Source organism: Eucyclogobius newberryi, unplaced genomic scaffold, assembly GCF_026437365.1.
Source record: "Eucyclogobius newberryi isolate DKJ021-1_F unplaced genomic scaffold, fEucNew1.0.hap1 SCAF_16, whole genome shotgun sequence".
Taxonomy (NCBI): Eukaryota; Metazoa; Chordata; class Actinopteri; order Gobiiformes; family Gobiidae; genus Eucyclogobius; species Eucyclogobius newberryi.
The window spans coordinates 25,841,185-25,863,826 of record NW_027315790.1 but is presented as its reverse complement, the minus strand read 5'-3'; the positions used below and the strand labels follow the sequence as shown (position 1 = coordinate 25,863,826).

The window sequence follows — 22,642 nt, the reverse complement described above, 5'->3', positions numbered from 1 at the left end:
CTGGTTGGACATGGGCAGCAAATCTGACATAGGTAGAGGTACTTCCACAACTGTTACCTAGCAATAATATTCTAAACAAGAGCCAAAATCCATATAAATTATGATTATGTTTATGTTTAGGTTATGATTTGACAAACAATAATACCATATAATGCCTTTATTTTGTTGAAAAATCGTTTAAACTATCAGGAAAGTGCATCAGTTAAGTGTAAAATTTCTGTGTTTTCTATGGCACGTCGCACATTGATGACATCACAGAGGGATTCTGTTTTAGTACTTGGCTCTACTTCCTGTCATTTTAAACTCTTATTTTTCAAAATGTCTTCACAAACCGCCACTTAATGGAAGCAAAACTATGATAAATATCTACCACAGGTTTTATACCACCACATTAAGTCATAATTAGAAAAACAGGAAAACCTTCATATAGACTTTAAAGGTTCTCTATCATTTTCAGTACCTTATTATGACATAAGACACTCATAATAAGAGTTTACATTTGATCTGCTTGTCTGAGATGTTAGTGCTTTAACCTACAATGTGCCACAGTATCGCATTAAACTTATCTATCTCCATGGAGGCAGTTACAGGCCAGATCTGTGGAGAAGTGACTCCGCTTTCAGTAATGCATGTTTTTTGAGCCATACAACACCTGTATCTCTTATAAATCAATCCAATAAATACAGTATAGATACGCTTAATGCCACACTCTGGAACGTTCAAGCCAAAGCAATAACGGCTCCATGGAGACCTGGAGTGAAAGCCTGTTTGAGCAGAGTAAACTCACAGATACAGATGATTACAGTGTCACATTTCCAGACGCTGAACGGCTGTTGTTTTACGATCTTATGTTCCCAGACGTTCTTATCTCTGCTTTTAGACAAATAGAAGCGTCGCAATGAAGGGCGTTTACTTTCAGAAATGACATATTCACACCAACATTGTTATATTTTTCATTCACGGGTTCCTGCTTCCTGTTATAATCTCAACATTTTCCAGATTCTTGTTCGAGTTCCGGCCTAGTCCTTATTTAGTTTTATTTTGTGCCATGGTACATTTTGAAGAGCAATGTATTACATAATAATATCGCGATAATATTGAAACCACTTTTTGCCACTGAAGTAATAATTTAAAAGGCAGAAAATCCAGTCCCAAATCAGGAAACGCATGTAAAAACACAAAGTAAAAAGGCAACTGAAGCACTTTACATCTTTGTTAGTATCTATAATCAGTCATAGAAGTTGTGTATTTGTGTGTATTTATCGTAATCCCCCTACAAGTGTAAGAAAATGTGCACACAATAAATATGAGCCCCAAAATATATTGTCTCGGCTATAATTTATTGAACGATAAGTGGATATATCGTAATTATAAAGTCACAGGACTCTACAATTGTAATATAATCTAAACAAATAAACCAGTAGCAATGCTGTATGTTTATTGATAATTTGTGGGAGGCACTGAACTGGATTATTGAACCTCTTTACCTCTCCCCCTCCCTCTCCTTGTGTCTATGGTTCATTTGGTTCAGATCTTTTATCACTTCGAGGACGAGCGGTTGCTCAGAGATGGTGTTTGAAGAAGAAGAGGAAGTTTATTCAATTTCCGGGGGGATTATTGGTGCGTAATTTTTAGTCCCGTTGTAGAGTCGCGTCCCTCAGATGCCAAACAAAGATGCTGCAGAGCGGAGCAGTCACAGACACGGACTCCCGATGCTTGATGTCTGACAAAAGGTGAGACTCTTTCATACTATACAATACCAAATAGGTCTTATATTATATTGTCCCAGATCATTATTATTTTTTTCCTAAAATACCAATTCGAAAGTTTTATACATTTTCAAAATTACTTTTACTTTAACTATAAATAAATAAACCTTGAATATCAATAAAAAATAAATACATATACATAATAAAATCCTACTTTGAAAGTAGTTGAATTTACAAAAAAAAATGCTAAATTAAATATCTACCGTAACTAATACTCAAATAAATGAATAAACCTTGACTAGGCAATATCAGTAAATGTTTGACTTAAATATATACTTTTAGTGGTCCCTCTAAACACTAAATTGTACCACGAATATCGAAACGGGCAGGAATTCAATTATTTGCCGTTTCTTTATGCAAAAATAAACAAGAGTTTGGGGTAAACATAACAAATAAGAGTTTAACACACACAAAATAAAGTACTCTGAGAGCTGTACAGATTTGGTAAAAAGCTTATTTGAGTTCATGTGTTTCCAGAGCACTGAGCGAGTGCTAATGTTTATAGCCGCCGCGGTCCATTAACTACAAAGCAGAGTTTGTTTTTCATTCCATACAAATGTTTGTCAGGTAGTTTCCTGTTTAGATCTCACATTAAATATTGAGTCTGTAAATGGAAAACGTCTGTAGCTTTAAATTAAAGTTGACATTTCAAAGTAGTGCGTACACATTAATGAACTGCGCAGTTCATAAATGTACTGCAGGAGTTTATCATCTTTATGTGGTTTTAACAAATATTGATACGACACACAGTCTGGGAGTGAAGAGGACAATTTATCATAACATGAATTATACAAAGTGCTGTGTAATTTTTAGTGTTGGGAAGTAACCAAATACCAAAAATAAGTATTCACAATAATACTGTTGCACTAGTGCATTACTAAAATACAGGAATACATACCGGGAGTATTAATGTGAAAAATAGAAAACGCAGGTCTAGTGTGAACTCTTATCAGTGAGAAATACATTTTAACAAACAGAGAAACAGAATCAGACCAAGGACCGATTGGAACATGTATTGTGTAAATAAATGCATTCTCAAAGTATTCTTCCCAACACTGATTCATTCTCTCCACACCCAGCTCTGTAGCCACATCTGCCCTGTGGCAGACTAAGGAACATTTTGCTGCCAATCTGTGCCAAAGGCACCACTTTTACATTAACGTGGCAGTATCCAAGATTCAGCGCTGGAGAGGAAATGCTCTAATCACTGAGAAGATGCAAGAAATACATTTATTCATTAATTTATTAAAGGTGCATTACTGCTCGTCTCCATGGATATGGATGACCTGAATTATCCAGTGTGGCATTAAGCTTTGTCTCTGTGGAGAAGAACAGGTGACGCACCAGGCTAAGTATCTGATCAGAAAAGTTACATAGTGCAACTTTAATCTTTCAGTACAATTTGAAAAGTCCTTATCTTCAAAAATGTTGAAATATAATAATAATATTGAAAAGGTTCTTATCTTAAATGTTTTGGTTCTTTTTGTGGGTTTGCTGGTTCAATCATGACTTCCTCCTCAGTTGTATTTAGTGCAGTTTATTCCTCTTTCAGTTTCCACGCTCCTGAACGTCTTTAGTCGACGGGTCAAACAAACTACCGTGTCTAACCTCTTCTAACTCGTGTCGTCTCTTCGCAGCTCACACTCCTCCTGCACAATGCTCCACAGCCTGTTACTCGTGGGCTACATCATTACCTTTGTGCTGGGCGTCCCGTCGAACATCCTGGCACTTTGCACCTTCTGCCGCAAAGTGTCCCGCAAAGCCACGCCCATCGACGTCCTCCTGCTCAACCTCACTGTCTCAGACCTCATCTTCCTCACCTTTCTGCCCTTCAAAATGAAAGAAGCCATGAACAATATGACCTGGTCTATGCCGTTTTGGCTCTGTCCCGTTACCGGCTTTATTTTCTACGCCATGATCTATAACAGCACCTTGTTGCTAACCGCTGTTGCCGTGGAGAGGTATTTGGGCGTGACTTACCCTCTGAGATACTCGCTGTGTCGTCGTCCGCGTCACGCAGTTGTGGCTAGCGCCATCTTCTGGCTCGTAACTTTGATCAATCTAAGCATCGTCTACATCATGCCGACTGTTAAAATACAAAATGGCAGCATTCCAGCTTCTTGCTACTTAGATTTCTCTCCTGAAGAACTCAAAATTGTGCTACCCGTCCGTTTAGAGCTGTTCCTGGTCCTGTTTTGCGTCCCATTTTTTATTTGCGCCTTTTGTTACATCAATTTCATCTTAATCTTATCACGTTTGCCCAATATTAGCAGACGTAGGCGCTTGAGGGCAATAGGGCTGGCACTGGGAACTCTTCTGGTTTTTTCTGTCTGTTTTGGCCCGTACAACGTTTCCCACGTGGTCGGGTTCGCCCGGAAAGAAAGTGAAGAATGGAGACAGGCCGCGCTCCTGTGCAGTACTTTTAACGCCTGCTTAGACCCCATCATCTTCTACTTTTCATCCCCGGCGGTGCGAGGCATGTTGAAGAAATGCTTTCAAAGCATCATGGCCAAAATACACATCATCAGGTGTCAAAAACCTGCAAAAGACTTGAACAATGCAGTCTGAGTGACAGGTTAAACCACACATTTCACTCAAATGTAGTGGACTCAATTATACTTCAGATTTCTGACTATTTGTCCCCACTTTGATCATTTTTGTAAAATGTATAACTTGTACTTCCTGGTTCGACATGAGAGGCAAATATTTTACCTAGCAACCATACTGAAAACAAGAGCCAAAAAATACATATAAATTACACAACAGATATGATTTATTTTGTTGTATGATTGTTTAAACTGTCTGAAAATTGTCTGTTTTCAAAGACGCGTCGCATATTGATGACGTCACAGAGGGATTCCACTCTAATTCCTGTAATTTTAAACTTATTTATTTTTCTTATTTTTCCAAATTTCTTCACAAAACGCAACTAAATAGAAGTAAAACTATGATAAATACTTACCACAAGTTCTATCCCACCAAAATAAGTCATATGGACTTCAAAATAAGTCATATGACATAAACTGTAACATGACTAGACCCTAATTTTAGATTTTGTTCATTGTAAACCATATTATTGATCTAAAATGGCTTCATAATAGAAACAGGTCCATTGACTTCCTGTTCAAACTGCAGAACTGATAAGCCCCGCCTCCTCATAGTGTCATTTCACTGTAAAAAAGCAGCAGATTTTCATTGACATTTTTTCATATTCGAATAGAAGCTACGTGACATTTTAGAACCAAACATGTATCTGTCGGAATCATGATTTGTCAAATAATCACGTAAGTACAAAGATGTGGGCGGAGATAGGGGGCAGGTGAAAACAGGATAAACTCAAACATGCAGGAATCAACTGACTGAGTAAACTAATGATGAGGAAACACCATTGTTTCAAGGTTAAACCCTCATTAAAGTTCAAATGCATTAGGTAGAAGTCCTAGGATGTAATGTGAGTTGTTATTTAAAGCCGCATTATGTAACTTTTTTGGTTTACGGGACGCCGCTTCTTAGTGTCAGTGAAGATGTTATCGCTTTACCTGGAATGTTCCAAAGAATGGCATTAAATGTCTCTATCTCTATAAAGAAACTCAACTCCGCACACTGTGAATGCACGTAAAATACATCTTTTATCCATAAACACACTATAAATACATATGGTAGATACTTTTAATGCCATATTACAATACAATCACACGCGGAGACAAACACGTCTTTCTTTGTCGTTTGCAATTGTAGTACTTTAAAATTAGGGCTAAATGTGTGTTATTTGTAGACATTGGTAAACTGCAGGCATGTTTATTAGAGCCTTTGTCTTCTACGGCTTTTCAATGTTTTATAAATGATATAGAGTGTTTTGATGTGGGTACAATGTGAAAGACGAGGGCGTTTACACTTTGTTTGGTCCTAAATTGAGCTCATTTTAGACCTGATTTGGGTTTAGTTCTGATCTCGTCCAGGTTTAATGTTGGGTTCAGTCCCAGTTTTGATGTGGGGAATGTGCAGGTCTTAAACTATGTCTATGGAGGCCTCAGAGGTCCAAAATCAGAATTGCTGATGAGAAAAGAGTTCATTCAACACCTGATTTTGAAAAGACTTGATGACTTGAACCGACACCTTAACGTGGTGGAGGGGTTTGAGTGCCCGAATGATCCCGGGACCTATGTTGTCGGGGGCTTCATGCCCCTGGTAGGGTCTCCCAAGGCAAACAGGTCCTAGGTGACGGGTCAGACAAAGATCGGTTCAGAAGCCTCTTATGACGACGACACGAACAAGGCCGTTTACGTCGCCCGGATCGGCGTCACCGGGGCCCCATCCTGGAGCCAGGCCTGGGATGGGTGCTCCATGGCGAGCGCCTGGTGGCCGGGTCTTACCCCACGGGGCCCGGCTGGGCACAGCCCGAAAGAGCGACGTGGGGCCGCCCTCCCGTGGGCCCACCACCCGCAGGAGGATCCATAAGGGGCCGGTGCAGAGAGATCTGGGCGGCAGTCGACGGCAGGGGCCTCGGCGACCAGATCTCCAGACACAGAGACTAACTCTGGGGACATGGAATGTCACCTCGCTGGGGGGGAAAGAGTCTGAGCTTGTGCGGGAGGTTGAGCGATACCGACTAGATGTAGTCGGCCTCACCTCCACGCACAGTTTGGGCTCTGGAACCCATCTCCTCGAGAGGGGCTGGACGCTCCACTTCTCTGGTGTTGCCCGCGGGGAGAGGCGGCGGGCTGGTGTGGGCTTGCTGATAGCCCCTCAGCTCAGCCGCCACGTGTTGGAGTTTACCCCGGTGAACGAGAGGGTCGCGTCCCTCCGCCTTCGGGTGGGGGACAGGTCTCTCACTGTTGTGGCGGCCTACGGGCCGAACAGCAGTGCAGAGTACCCGGCCTTCTTGGAGTCCTTGGGAGGGGTACTGGACAGTGCACCGACCGGGGACTCCGTTGTTCTACTGGGGGACTTCAACGCCCACGTGGGCAATGACAGTGACACCTGGAGAGGGGTGATCGGGAAGAACGGCTTCCCCGATCTGAACCCGAGCGGTGTTCAGTTATTGGACTTCTGTGCTAGCCACGGATTGTCCATAACGAACACCATGTTCAAGCACAAGGGTGTCCATCAGTGCACATGGCACCAGGACACCCTAGGCCGGAGGTCAATGATCGACTTTGTTGTCGTGTCATCAGACCTCCGGCCGCGTGTCTTGGACACTCGGGTGAAGAGAGGGGCAGAGTTGTCAACCGATCACCACCTGGTGGTGAGTTGGATCCGCTGGCAGAGGAGGAAGCCGGACAGACTTGGCAGACCCAAGCGCATTGTGAGGGTCTGTTGGGAACGTCTAGTGGAGCCCTCTGTCAGTAGGGTATTCAACTCGCACCTCCGGGAGAGCTTCTCCCATGTCCCGGGGGAGGTTGGGGACATTGAGTCCGAGTGGACCATGTTCTCCGCCTCCATTGTTGATGCGGCTGCTCGGAGCTGTGGTCGCAAGGTCTCCGGTGCCTGTCGTGGCGGCAACCCCCGAACCCGGTGGTGGACACCGGAAGTAAGGGATGCCGTCAGACTGAAGAAGGAGGCCTATCAGGCCACTCTGGCTTGTAGGTCTCCGGAGGTCATCGACGGGTATCGGCAGGCCAAGCGAGCCGCGGCTCGTGCTGTCGCAGAGGCAAAAACCCGGGCCTGGGAGGAGTTCGGGGAGGCCATGGAGGAGGACTATCGGTCGGCACCAAAGAAATTCTGGCAAACCGTCCGGCGCCTCAGGAGGGGGAAGCAGTGTCTCACCAACACCGTTTACGGTGCGGGTGGAGGCCTGCTGACCTCGACTGGGGATGTCGTCGGACGGTGGAAGGAATACTTTGAGGATCTCCTTAATCCCTCAGTCACGTCTTCCGAAGAGGAAGTGGAGACCGGGGACTCGGTGGCTGGCTCATCCATCACCCAAGCTGAAGTCACTGAGGTTGTTCGCAAACTCCTCGGTGGCAGGGCTCCGGGGGTGGATGAGATCCGCCCTGAGTACCTAAAGTATCTGGATGTTGTAGGACTGTCTTGGTTGACACGTCTCTGCAACATCGCGTGGCGTTCGGGGACCGTGCCTCTGGACTGGCAGACCGGGGTGGTGGTCCCTCTGTTCAAGAAGGGGGACCGGAGGGTGTGTTCCAACTACAGAGGGATCACACTCCTCAGCCTCCCGGGTAAGGTCTATTCCAAGGTACTGGAGAGGAGAATCCGACCGATAGTCGAACCTCGGATTCAGGAGGAGCAGAGTGGTTTTCGTCCCGGTCGTGGAACACTGGACCAGCTCTATACCCTCCATCGGGTGCTCGAGGGTTCATGGGAGTTTGCCCAACCAGTCCATATGTGTTTTGTGGATCTGGAGAAGGCTTTCGACCGTGTCCCTCGGGGTGTCCTTTGGGGGGTGCTCCGGGAGTACGGGGTCCGGGGCCCTTTGCTCAGGGCTGTCCGGTCCCTGTATGACCGGAGCAGGAGCTGTGTTCGCATTGCCGGCAGTAAGTCAGACCTGTTCCCAGTGCATGTTGGACTCCGCCAGGGCTGCCCTTTGTCACCGGTTCTGTTCATAATTTTTATGGACAGAATTTCTAGGCGCAGTCAGGGGTCGGAGGGTGTCCGGTTTGGGGACCACAGGATCTCATCTCTGCTGTTTGCAGACGATGTTGTCCTGATGGCTCCATCAAACCCGGACCTGCAACATGCACTGGGACGGTTTGCAGCTGAGTGTGAAGCGGCTGGGATGAGAATCAGCACCTCCAAATCCGAGGCCATGGTTCTCGACCGGAAAAAGGTGGCTTGCCCTCTCCAGGTGGGTGGGGTGTCCTTGCCCCAAGTGGAGGAGTTCAAGTATCTCGGGGTCTTGTTCACGAGTGAGGGAAGGATGGAGCGTGAGATCGACAGGCGGATCGGTGCAGCGGCTGCAGTGATGCAGTCGCTGCATCGGACCGTTGTGGTAAAGAGGGAGCTGAGCCGAAAGGCAAAGCTCTCTATTTACCGGTCGGTCTACGTTCCTACCCTCACCTATGGTCATGAGCTTTGGGTAGTGACCGAAAGAACAAGATCGCGGATACAGGCGGTCGAAATGAGTTTCCTCCGCCGTGTGGCTGGGCGCTCCCTTAGAGATAAGGTGAGGAGCTCGGCCACACGGGGGGAGCTCGGAGTAGAGCCGCTGCTCCTCCACGTCGAGAGGAGCCAGCTGAGGTGGCTCGGGAATCTGTTTCGGATGCCTCCTGGGCGCCTCCCTCGGGAGGTGTTTCAGGCATGTCCCACCGGGAAGAGGCCCCGGGGAAGACCCAGGACACGCTGGAGAGACTATGTCTCTCGGCTGGCCTGGGAACGCCTCGGGATCCCCCCGGAGGAGTTAGAGGAAGTGTCTGGGGAGAAGGAAGTCTGGGAGTCCCTGCTCAGACTGCTGCCCCCGCGACCCGGCCCCGGATAAAGCGGCAGAAGATGGATGGATGGATGGATGATGAGAAACCTTGTAAAACGGAGCATTTTAGCTGTTTTAGAACAAAATCCAACTCTTAAATCTGCAACAAAACCTGGACTAGACCTTTGACTTGGATTTGGTCCTGTTCTAGACCACTTTTAATTTAGTTCAGTCCAAATTTGGATGCAGGTTTTGTTTAAATGTGAACGCGCGCTAAGTGTACATCAGAACTAAACCTGGATCGAACCAAACCATGTGTGAACGCTCCACCAATTTCAGTCATTTTGCAAAATCGAGCATGTATCAGTTTTATTTCATTCCCATTTTGAAACAAATTGCACATTGCTTCAAATCATTTCTCGTCTATAAACAGTTTGTGAAAATATTTAGAATGGTAATTTGCTGTGTTGACTTTAACGCTTTCCCCTGTGTGTTGTGTGACCTTTCTGAGCCTCTGTACTTCTGGAAACGAACGATCCACAGCCACAATTATCAGATGAGTTGGTGCGTCACCACTTCCTCCGTGTGCTTTTCACAGCGATAAAATGTAATAACGGAGGAAACTGTAGCGGCATCATCCGGTTTCCCGCCGTTTAATCAGACTGGAGATTTATTGGAGTTATAGCGTTAAGACAATTAAAACGTGCCACACTTTATCAGGAGGGAAAGGTGCGTTTGGGGCAGCGCAGGCGACAGAAGAGTCAACACAGAGGGTACACAGTTATAAAAGATTAATAAAGCATGGAGCAAGAACGGAGGGATTCTTTGAGGTGGATTTACAGCAGCGGTGGACAATGTGCTCCATCATTTCACTCTTGTGGCAACTTTTCTGAACTTTTTCCTCACTGAAATGGTCACACTCACTCAATTTTTAACATTACATTTATACTAGAGTTGCACAAAGCTACAATTTCAAACTCATAAGAAGAGCTCGGCAGTGTAGGTTTTTTTACACACCTCGAGATATCGATATTATGGACCTTCAAAATTGTGTCCGTTGATGTTTGACATATTTGCCATGCATTGTAATTTTGAAAAGAAAAATGTATTATTACTTTATTTTATTACTGCAGATACATCATTTACACTTGAATTAAAATACATGATGCGAACGAATAGTCACACATTTTTAATAATGCCCATACAGTATATGTCAATTTGGCAACTTTTATTTTTTATTACACTATTATAAATAATAAAACATTACTTGAATATGTACTTTATTTTTCAAACTTGGATTTCACTCTCCATGTTTCATTTACTGTAATTCAACTGGAAAACCACTGCCGTGCTTTTTACGATTACCGTAATAGCAGGATTTGATGTGCAACAGCTTTCCTCGGTCGAATGAGCTTGATACCAATTTCGTTACCACTTTGATAGATGTTATGTGTTCTTGTACTGGTTCTGATAAAGCTCAAGATAATTACAAAACTGTTCAGGAACATGTCAAACTTTGAGAGTTTTGTATCTATATTTCTTAAAAGGATTGATCTAGTTTCGATGCAGATTTTAGTATCAATTAGTAACTGATTTTTTAGTTTAATGCTTTAGTTTTAACATTACATACACCAGTGTTAGTGATGGAGCTGGAATCAAACCTAATGTAGGAGGATTGGGATTGGAACCTTAATTTACTGCCACTTTCCCAGTGTTTTCTTGACTTTATCACAGAGAGGGGCAACATTTTGTATCAAAATGTAGATAATATTGTGAATGTTGTTTTGAAGACAAGAAGCAACATTTGCATCTGGAAAAAGCTACGAAAAGGGCTGATGAAAAAGGTGATAGTTTTGTACATTTGTGAATCACTTTGCAGATATTTAATCTTTGAACATTAAACCTCAATTTAAAGACATGTTTTAACACATTTCTGTTGGACTGACATAATATTGTCTATGTCTCACCCCTACAACGTTCATGTGTTATATACTGAGGCATGCAGAAGAGGATAGTGATTATACTGTATGTACTGGTGCGTTTATGAGCTACTGATGATACAAGTCCACATTTTACTGCAACCAATTTGAAAATAAAACATTAAATTATACATTAAGTTAAATTAACACAATTGTAATAGTTTTGTCTCAATAGTTGCAATCACCACAAGGAGCAGGGCCAGGTTGATATTTGGTACAGTATTTTTGGAGTCTCACACTAGATAATGAGTGTTTAAGTGCTTCACTTATAATATATATAAATACTTCATCTTAAAGTAAGATTAAACAAGAAGAAAATTACTGAAATATAAGAAGTGTTTTCCTCACATAAAATGACCAGAAGAGTTATTCTATACTGCAATAAAGGAAAAATAAAACACTTTCCGCACGTTAAATCATTAAATGTTTTGTGTGTCTTTTCTTTGCACTATGTGAAGAAATTAGTGTTTATTTATTGAAGTATGAGATGTGTGCTGTAGCGGTTTAAATAAGTCACTTCTAAATTGTTTCTTTGGACTTTTATTTGTTGCAGCTCATGTTTCTTTATCAATATTGTAAAATAAAAAAATGGTTTGTCCTACTTTATGTTCACAATGTCAATGGCATAAGTAGTTTCAATATTATCATTTATCTTGATGTAAAAGATGTTGCAGAACAAACAGGGACACGTTACGCCACTACATAAAGTATTTAGTAGTCTAGAATTCATTAAAAATGACACAACCACCGTGTTTTTATACATAGAAGTATTTTAATCAAAAATTAAATATAACAACAGCCAAATAAAGGCTCGACACCGGAGCAGGTTCAGACGAGTTTAAGACAAAGGTCTCAACAAACCGTTTACTTCTAAAAGTGACACGAAGCAAAATTAACACAAGCAACAATCATTAGTAATAAAACCATGAAAATAACATTTTATTGTTGATATGCAGCCGACTACAGAGAGGTAAAAGAGTCTGTCCCTTATGTTTGAGCACTCGCAAACTGTATTTCACTCAAGACCAATGTCCCGAAACTGGCTGTAAACGACTGCAACATTTCACATTTGAACAAGAAAATAAAAGCAACAGTGATTTTGTTTTGAATAGAAAGACAAACTGCGGCAGTAAAATGGAGGAAAATAAATAATGCTACATCAACTTTTACGCTAAGCTTTAACTAAAAATGTCTCGAGTGTTTATCCCCCATTTTTAAACACGATATTTGGAGGTTTTTGAAGGAGTGTTTGAGGCTTGTTCAGCTTCATTTTGTGTTTTAGATTTTCAAACACTATTACCATTTGATGATTAATAAATGTAAGAAATTATATTAGTAGTAGTTCACTTGTTTTATGAAGCTTTGTTTTTTTCTTTATTTTTGGTGGACTATTTATCGATTTGGACTGGTTTCAATCCAATTATTTTAGATTTAAAGTTACATTTTATATGTTGCAATTAACATACATTTAATGGAAAATAAAGGTGCACTATGAAACTGGTAACGCTTTAAAAAGGTTCATAGTAAACCATTTATAAAGGCATTAATAAGCACTAGTTATTCGTTTATAAGCACTAAAGTCATTTACTAGCGTTTTTAGCTCGTTTATAATACCTCCCCTTATGTTAATAAGCCAATAACAACAGACATGTGTTAATAAACCCTGTACCAAAACTATTCTAAAAGCATTAAGACGATGCTTACTGAATGTTTACAATAACCAAGTGATAAAAGATTTTAAGTGCTTATAAACTAATAACTAGTGCTTATTAACGCCTTATTAACGCTTACAAAGGAGCCTTATTTCAAAGCGTTACCAAAACCTCTTGTGGAGAACCGCCACCTTCTCGTCACCACTGAGATTGTTGTGCCTAAAACACTCATCTCCATGGAGACAAGCAGGTGACCGCACCAGACCGAGTTACAGGTCAGATCTGCGGAGACCAGGAGCAAGAATGCCTTTTTTCAGCAGAACACACTTATAATTGAGTAAATGCCAGATTGATCGGTTTAATGCCACACTATGGAACATGCCAAGCGGCTCCCTCATCAGAAAAGTTACACAGTGCACCTTTAAGAGTCAAATCTGTTGCCGTTTTCATCTCAATGAAAATAATGTGTAGTAAAATTGAAGTGAAATTAAAAATCAAAGCATACATTTCACAAACTGACTCCGTAACATTGACCGAACACAATCCAATTACACATCAACTCACTGATGCGTCGCCCATTCAAAAATCTCCCAAAACATCAGGTTAAAATGCTGTTTTTGGGGGTTTTGCGAGTGCCCTTTGACTACATCGTCTCCTACGAGCCACGGTTTGGTCCTGCTCCAAAAGCTCTGCATATTTTTTGTCTTCTTGGCATAAAATATTAGACATTCACACACATTTTTAACATACATTGAAAACGCACACACGCCTTACAGTATAATACAATAATAATTTATCAATATAGCTTCGTGAACGTGTCGTCGGTTTATCTCGCTTGTAAAATGTTTTCAGCACCATTCGAAAAGGCACAGGTCTTCGGACGAACAGGTAAGACCCCCTCCAGTTGTGGAAATGTAGATATTTAAATCAATAACGCGTCGGCAAAATTTAAATATGACCACTTAAAAAAACGCCATGGATTTCAGCTTCGGATTAGATTTTGGTTTGTGAAAAACAAGCAAGTCGTGTGTGTTTCGTCTCCGTCTGCAAAGTGTAAATACATCCGTCACTTACAAGTCTTTTATCGAGTTGGGAGAAAGGCAATCGGATTCGGGTTGGTTTACGATAAGGCTCGAGAAGCAAACGATTACTATTCAAGTACATTTGCTGGTCGTGTTGAAACTCGGGAGGTGAAAATATTAAGAGATGAGGACGGCGTTTGAAGTGAGGTTGTGCATTAATGTCCAAAACTGGAGGCAAATTCGCAGTATGTGGTGATTTTGTGGCACCACGTTGGACAATATGTGGCATTTCTTTTCCCTGCCGAGAATCAAAAGAAAGAGCAAAATGCAGTTTATTTGAAAACGAACACTAAGAAGAAAAGCTGATGCAACGTATCATCAAGCTGGACTTTTAAATCTGTCTAAAAAGTATAATATTGCACTGCGTTTTACGTCGTGGCATCAAACGTGTGGTAGATTTAACCGAGAGCTCATTAAAAAGGTGTTCTGTGTAACTTTCTGTAGTGTACGTACAGACAAAACACAACGTTCTGAGCTAAAAAACACCTGTAATTGATTAAATGTAAGAGTTTTAAGTTTAATGTCATACTGTGGAAGCTTCCAGGTGATTAAATAAGCTCTGGAGACAAGCAGGAGTTACAATCTACACCAGAAAAGTTACTTAACGAACATTTTAACCAACAGATTAATCGTGAAGAAAGAAAATGTAATTCTTTTAAAAAGGCAAGGATCAAAGATAAAACTCCAATTTAACAAGAATCACAAGGTTTAATATGACAAACATTATAAGTGATGAATTGGGTTCTATAGTTTGCAGTTTTATTTACTAGATTTTGAAAAGGCCACTTGAAGGCAACTTGGATGTTCCAGTTTGGTCAAAAATGCAAGTCTTCTACGCCAAACAACCTCACTTCAAAACACAAAAACAGTCTCATTTGCACATTTAAAAGCCACTGAACATATTAAGAAGAGAAATCTAGCACCATCTTAGCTGCTCTCCGTCTGTAAGTGCAGTGTGTGTGTTTACGCTTTCATAAATATTTCTGTAGTAGTATTAAATATTCACTCTCTCTTAGCAGCTTAAGATCAAACCCCCGCTTTACTCTCTCTGTCATAGGCACGCTCGGTTTGGTCCAGAGATGCATCGCCTATAAACCCCAAAACTCATCCCTCCATCACTGGGACAGCACCATATTTCGACATTAATAACAGAGAAAATGCCATTGAAACACTCAAAAACGGGTCGCCTTTGTTATTTGGCAATAGTCGTGAGCCAACGAGCCGTTAAGGTTGTAGAGTGCGTTTCTTATTGCAAACGTGTAAGCAAATAATAGTTTTAGGACAATATACTTCAAATAATGTGTTTTTTTAAATAGACATAGCCGTTTATCAAACTCTGGTGACGCCTAGTGGTGCACAGGTGAATTACAAAGGCAGTTCAGTTTAATATCCATACATAGAATAATCTTAAAAACTACATTAGATCAGATTTCAGTTCATATATATTTCCATGATAGGATTTTAACCAACTAGAGGTCAATTTTGGAGGTTTAAGGACTTTTAGATACCGTTCATTAGTACTATTAGTTTTGAGAAAGAACCAGGCGCAAAAACGGACAACATTTTTTACAAAAGTTGACTGCTTTTGATGATAATTTGAATTTTACGCAGAGGGAATTTACAAACGCCGTGAAGGAAAGGCCCTTGTGGTTTTTACAGGCCGGGATAAAGTGCTCGTGAATAAACTCTGAGGTTAAATGAAAGAACACATCTTGTGCTTTTGTCCGCTGTAAAGTTATAATCTGGGACAGCCAGTAAGTCTTTAATTTATATTTTGGACATTTTAAATCATAATAATATTGATCTAAAATGCCTTGGTGAAAAGAAACAAGTGCCCCGTTATGTTTTCTTTCTTCCAAAGTGCCAAAATGTTCTACAGAGTGCTGCTGAATCCTATGTTTTATAGCTGAAGAACAGACTCATAATGCAAGATTAACTTTTTAAAAGCTTTTCCCTTCAAATTTATCCTCTCAAAGTTGTATTTAAAGACTCCTTTAAATTGATAAAAAGCAACAGAACGCCTAAATAAATGCTCGTAAATATCCACTTTGTAACACACCATTTGATTTATTCCATTAAAAAAGTGTTTTCAAACTTAAAAATCAGCCAATTATAAATATACAAAATGTCTGTTGCGCCCCCCCGAGCATCTAAACTCTGACATAAACGTTTAGAATAATTAAAGTGGACGAGAATCCCGTGCATTTCTGTATCATTTATTCATATATTATATCTCTCCATGTGTAAAACCTATAGTCCAAAGTATAGTGTCTGGTCGCGTTTTATTAAACATGATTTGACGTCATAAACAAACAACTATTTTCATCGCAAGAGGCACCAAACCGTCGTCCACGCCTTCAAAACAAAACAAACTTTCCACCAACTTTTCAGGCACTTTTTGTGATTTCTCCAAATACATCTCCAATACTGCACAAACCCCGCGCTCTTTCGCTCGTCGTCACTTGCCAAAATCTCACTTACAACAAACCGTTTTCAGAGTAAATAACCAGCTCTCTACCATTTCCAGTTCCGTTTCCTTAAGTCTTAAACCTTTTATTGCACAAAAGGGATCTTCATAACTTAATTGGTCAAAAAAAATGGCAAAAAATGTCTAAAAACCGTGTCGACTATGATGTATTGCTGAAAACGACTTTAAAAGAAATAAATAGCAAGAGTAGTAAAATATACACACGATTGGTATAACTTTGTACCAAGATAGACTATAATATAATATAATATAATAATAATAATAACAACAACAACAGCCAATGGCATCAAATTATTCGCACATCAAGTAAAATGAAATGGCTGAATGTTTTGGTTCAAATATTTCATAATCTTGTGCAATTTTAGGCCTTAAACTGAACTGTGGCCCTTCACGTTGCCATTGGCTCTTTAAAAAGAGGCAAAAAAAATGACCGGCCACGATTAAAAATACAGGAATTAGTTAAAGGGCAATGCTGCGTTCTAGAAGCTCCCATAGATCAATTAATAAAAACTGGACGGAGTAAGGATCGGGATTGAAATGATGTCAAAAGTGCTGAACACATTTGGACACATTAGCATTTTGATAGCTTCATTGTGTACTAAAAGAAGAAACTGCCATTTTTGTTAAACAAACATTCTTAAGCTTATATTCAACAACTAATTCATGATTTACAGAATAGGTGTGGTTCTCTTGGTAGTTTTGGGTCTTTTGAATGATTTAGACCTTTTTTAGTCTTGGAAAAGACCACATTTATAACCGGTTTTGGACTAGTTTGGTCTTGACTAGCTTTAATTCTTGTTCAAAACTAGTCTCTCTCCCATTTTAGATTTGGTTTTGGACTGGTTTGGTCTCAATTAGTTTTAACCTTTTCTCAAAGCCAGTTCAAACCATTTAGACCCAATTTAGAGCAAATTTTGTCCTGGTTTAGCACCGTACTTTTTAGCTCCGACTTCGGCGCAATTAAGTTTGTTTTAGACGTGAAAAGCCCAAATATTCTCTTATGGCAAACGTTTAAAAATACACATTTGGTCAGGGTAAAAGGATAAAATCGAATACAAATCACCACCACATGCCACATTCAAGCCATCTAGCGTTGCATGTGGATACACCCTCAGTCCGGTTTCTAGTAACAGTCGATGGGAGTTTCTCGTTTTAACAGGTGCTGCCATGGCATTCACTCTCTCACCATCAAACTGACATTTACAGCTCACAGTTCGACGCACAAACATAAATGTGAATCTGTCTACAGTTTCAAACCAGCGTCTTTTTAGGCTCAACGCGACGCAAGTCACTGCGGCTGCTACCCGCTTCCACCGCCGATCGCGACACCCGCATTTCCACCTGCGCCTGCGGTTCGAAATGTACGGGTAAAATGTCAAACGCGAGAGCGGGAAACGCGGGTCTCGCGATGCGTGGCGTTCACTCGGAGGCAGTTAGCTGGTTTAGTTGCATATTGTGGCTATACTCCTCTCTGGCTTCCTTTGTGCGCCTCCGTGTGGACCGAAACGGCACCAGCGCAGAGGCAGAGGTGAAGGTTAGACCCGGTCCGGACTGGTTTCAGGGGGTCTCAGGCGAAGTACATGGTCCGCAGCGTGTCGTGGTGGATCTGAACGGCTTTGGCCAAGGCCTGGGGGTCTCTGCCGTTGCTCTGCCCCGAGACGTGACTGCCCTCCGCACTGAGAGAAGGGGGAGGAATGTGTGTTAGAAAAGTAATTTAAATAAACTGTTATGCATTTGTTATTTTGAAGGCGTTAGTCGCTCGTCATAAGTCTACAATTATTATCATTTGCTTGAAAAAAGAAAGATAAAAATCATCTTCATTTGATCAAACCTTTACTATATTAAGAGGGTAATATTAAGGACTTATTACAGTTTGCCCTCAACATGTAAAATTTGTCATTTGATGTGGAAACAAGACTATAGTCCAATCTGAACTTAAAGATTTCTTAATTGTTTCATTTGACTGCATCAGCGGACAGTTTTTTCCCCCTCAGAAAGTATTTTTCTGAGGGGAAAATACAGTTACAATCTTGATTTGATGTTGACAGATCATACATAAGGATTTGTTAAAACTTTAATAAAAAATAATGAATTTAATTATTTCAGAAATCTGAATTTTTACAACAATTGTCAGTCAAATCTAGTTTAGTCAAATGTTAATATGTCAACAAAATTACACAATAAATATAAACTTACTCAATACATTTTCAGATTTTTCTGTCACTAATATGTGCAATTTTGGCCATTTTGCACGTAAAATGCCTTATTTGTATTTTAAAAAAGCATTAGGTGATGAAAAACGCTTTTTTTCAGTCACATTTACAGAACAGGAGAAATTTTTAATGTCTTTAAGTATAAGATTTTGTCCTAATCACAGTCCCTATGTTTCTCCTCTCAGATGTTTGTACTGATCTCACCTGTCGTGCTCTTTGTCCACCAGGTGGTACCGCGCCCTGAAGGCCACGAGGTGGGCGTAGTAGGCGGGGGCCGGGATGGACACGGAGCGGGTGCAGCGGACGTATGTGTGGCACAGCTGGTACGTCAGCAGCTGAAACTCGTCTGCCGTGAAGCAGTTATCGTCCCAGAGCACGTGGTAGTGAGAGGGACGACTGGTGCCCTTCAAAACACAGACGCAGAACACAAAACACAAAACAGAGCCAAAATTAGACTCTGCGCTGGGAACGAGAAGAACTCTGCACCTGCCGTGGAAGAAATGGAACAGAAGAAATGGTTCTCACGTTTGTTTGGGCCACAAATGTTACACACACAAGAGTTCATCATCTTCTCCATTCAGAAAAAAACATAAAACCTCTTTAAACTCCAATTCTGAGGTAGTGTTTTGCTTGTTGACTCTGCAGAAATATGCGCTGTTTATCAATGTATTTATTTTCTACTTATTTTTGACTTTTTACTCCTGAACCATATTTGTTTTGACGTGGACGAAACTATGTGTTTTTTGATTGGTTGAGCCACCTGTGACTCACATTTATTAGAATGAATGGACACGGGACACAGTTGTAAAGTGTTGTAAAAGCGTGTGGTCAAAGTTGGTCAGGACAGACACGAGCAGTTCACAATAAGAAAGTATGTTTTTCAACGTTTTTTCTTGCAAAGAAAAGCTGCACAAATGCATCATGGTACCTGGATGCCCGCGTGGCTGCAGAGGTAAAAGTCAAACTCATAAGGGTGAGTGATGTCCGTGTCCACTGTGGTACCAGCAGGAATGTTTCCACTTCGACCAACCTGAGGAAAACAACGCAAAACACATGAGGAGGGAGTGTAGCCTCAAAGTGAAAGTACTGCTACTTCAAGTGGTCCAGGAAAGTATTTGGGGAAACCATTAGTGCAGTAAGAGCAACTGTCTGGACATGACATCTGATTTAGAATTTAAAGGTTATATAATTGGAAGGACAAAACATTAAATAACTCAAAGTCTGATATTTTCAAAGGACAGACACAAAAATGAGAAAATCTAAATCATATCCAACACTCAACTTTTGTCACTTGTAGAGCTTCTCAAAGGAGGGACGAGGCACCAAATATAAGAGTACCAGTACTTTTAGTTCAATAAAATATTACTCAAGGAGTATTACTCAAGTAAAGAGTCAGAAAGTTACTCAAGAAGTACTATCCACCTCTGGTTATCAACTGATTAGTGGCTTGAACAAACACCTAAACATTACAGGTTAGTTCTGGTGCTGTGCGTTACTCACCCTCTCGTTGCGGTCAGCGCAGAAGAGTCTAGTGTGATGGCGCTTCTGGACCACGATGTACGTGATCCCGGGCTGGTAATCCTTCTCCAGACTGATGCAGGCCTCTCGGATTGCCAACAACTCGTAGTACAGAACCTGAGCAAGGGAGTAAGTTTGACAAATACTTAAAACTCGTACAAAAGGTGATTGTGTTTTATATATATTGTTAGAACCCCTCAAAGTGCTGCAGTGTGAAAATGGCAACATAAATGATCAGGTTGAACATTTGGATATTTCTCATGGCTGTACCACACGATACAGGGATATTTCGGTAACTTTACATAACAATTTGCATTTAAAACAGGCTTTTCTAGTAAAATGTTTGCCATAAAAGCTTAACTTCCACAAACAAAGACTGTTAACACTGTAATTTACAATTGTTGGGCCATTAATAACATAGTCCAACACGAATATGCCATGATTGATATTCTTGTCATATTGTGTCCGTGGATAAAGCTCACGATAGGATTTCATTTGTTAAATATCTCACAATTAAGGCTGCAGGCTTCAGTCGTTTAGTTGATAATCGGTTGATGGGATCTTTGTCCATTTTTATTAGAGTTAAAATGATTTATATAGACCACAGCAGAAAGGAGAATGCTTGCAGTGAGTAAGTTTGAGATTTGGAAGTGAATTGTTGGATTAATCTGCCTTTTTACACATGAATACACATTTATTTGTAGTGTTACGTACTTTGATATTTGTGGATCTGTGAACGCCTGTGATCGTGGTCTTATCAGTGCGTTTGGGTGCGATACATGGTTACCAGTACATCACAGAAATACTTTAGTCGACTACTGCTGAAAATGGCGCCTCCTTTTAAAAAGCCCTTCACACTTAAATACAGGCGAACAAAATGTCTGACGCTTTCGTACCTGTCGGAACTGTCCCTCCGACACTCCGTCCCGGTAGAAGATGATCCGCGTAGGTTTGTATCTGGTGGATTTATAAAACTGGATGAGCAGCTCTCGGACCATTGAGGCCAGGTCCTGGATGATCTCCTGCCTCGGCCTCTGGACTCGGACCGTGGCACAGTACCGGCTCGGATGGGCGTCCATACTGCCCACCACCTGCAGCAGAGGAGCAGAGAAACTACAATTATGGGCCGCTGAAGAGTGAAAGAAAATCATAGTTTGGAGAGTGAGCATTGTGTGTAGAAAAAATATAAAAATATATATAAATTTAAAAAAAAAAATATCTGAGGGAAAAATTGTTGATTGTCAAAAACCTGATTTTTTTTTATTGTATTGGTGCTCTTTGGTATGTAAATTGTAATTAAACTGAGCTCAACAGTGGCCGCTTGGGTCCGGAAGTAACATTCCAATACATTTTTACCATAGACTTTCCAAAAAAAAAAGTTTGAAAGTTCATCAGCCCCTGTGATAACTATAGACCACAAGACCTATAATATTATGTAAAATTGGTTTCCGACTAAACCTCTTAGTTATTTTAACATTTTGGATGTTTTGTCATAAATATGTTTTAGGAACAAAAGCAACTGCACCATAGATATTAGTTACCACATAGCTGGAGGTCCTCTGTCAGGATTTTTACATTTTTTTTCATAAATTTTTGAAAAATCTAATGCAAAATATGAATTGAAAATGTTCTTCAGAACCACAGCGGGTATGGAAGTATATAATAACATCTTACGGCTGCGATCGATGGCTTCTTCCCATCTCCTGCTGGAGGGTGAGTGACATCTGCCCCGAGGAAGATGATTGGCTGCTGGAAAACTGAGGGACTGAGACACAAAGAGAAACGATCAAACCCACACGCCCGTGAACGCTGATCCGCCACATGAAAAATGAAACAATGGAGGACTTTAACGGTAAACTGCAACGTTACTTAGCCATGATGCGTTTTTACCGTTGGTGTGGGACCAGGATGTTGTTGATGCCGCCCAGTTTGACGTTGATTTTGAGGCAGAGGTTGGACAGAGTCTGAGGCGACGTCTTTACCACATTTTTCACCTGAACGCACTGAGTGGCCATCCCCAGCAGCGTGTCTCCAACTCGCTTCACTTCGGCTGTGAAAAAAAAACAGAAGATTTGAGATACAAACTTGCAATGTCCATTTTAAAATAATTTGAACGCTTTTATTCCACGTGAAAGATGAAAACTGAGAAACGGTCTGTGAAATACTAATTATTTCATTTGACTAGTCAGTGATTCATTTTACAGTTAGTTGACTAGTCAAATGTGCATCGAGACATTTTCAATACATTATCACCAAATAAAGGTTGAAATATGGTGACTGAAAGATTAGGGAGGTCAGGATTATTCAGTTAAATTGATAATTGAGATTGTTTAGGTCACAATGTAAAGCTGGTCACAAACAGAGAAATAGTAATGTGTTAGAGGTCGTGAATAATCATTAAATCGGGATGTTTTTTCTCTCAATAATAGATTTGACATTGTGATCCATTCGAGATATTGAATATTTACAAATAAAGTGTATTATTGTTGAAGATCGGATAAAGTTTATTCTTTGACATTTGTACTAAATAATACAATTGTATTTGTTATAAAATGTCTTTTTGTATGTGTTTTAGAGT

At 40.8% G+C, this 22,642-nt stretch overlaps 2 protein-coding genes across 3 annotated transcripts in view; one reads left to right on the top strand and one right to left on the bottom strand.

Moving 5' to 3' along the window:
* Positions 1-3,380: 3,380 nt before the first annotated feature.
* On the top strand, positions 3,381-4,337 carry LOC140361521 (free fatty acid receptor 3-like). Its single transcript, XM_072447233.1, has one exon. It carries the CDS (start codon positions 3,426-3,428, stop codon positions 4,335-4,337), a length of 912 nt encoding a protein of 303 aa, XP_072303334.1. The 5' UTR covers positions 3,381-3,425.
* A 7,526-nt stretch (positions 4,338-11,863) lies between these two features.
* Positions 11,864-22,642, bottom strand: part of ago3b (argonaute RISC catalytic component 3b) — a 30,229-nt gene continuing 19,450 nt past the window's right edge. For both annotated transcript variants that reach the window (XM_072448126.1, XM_072448127.1), the window contains exons 14-20: positions 21,955-22,114; positions 21,739-21,829; positions 20,961-21,155; positions 20,047-20,181; positions 19,475-19,576; positions 18,751-18,950; positions 11,864-18,009 (exon numbers count right to left, since the gene is read on the bottom strand). In XM_072448126.1, coding sequence (XP_072304227.1) covers positions 17,901-18,009; positions 18,751-18,950; positions 19,475-19,576; positions 20,047-20,181; positions 20,961-21,155; positions 21,739-21,829; positions 21,955-22,114 — 992 coding nt within the window. In that variant the 3' untranslated portion in view covers positions 11,864-17,900. The remainder of the gene's footprint in view (positions 18,010-18,750; positions 18,951-19,474; positions 19,577-20,046; positions 20,182-20,960; positions 21,156-21,738; positions 21,830-21,954; positions 22,115-22,642) is intronic.

Coding starts and splice junctions, on each gene's coding strand:
- LOC140361521 (XM_072447233.1), top strand. CDS start 3,426: ATGCTCCACAGCCTGTTACTCGTGGGCTACATCATTACCTTTGTGCTG.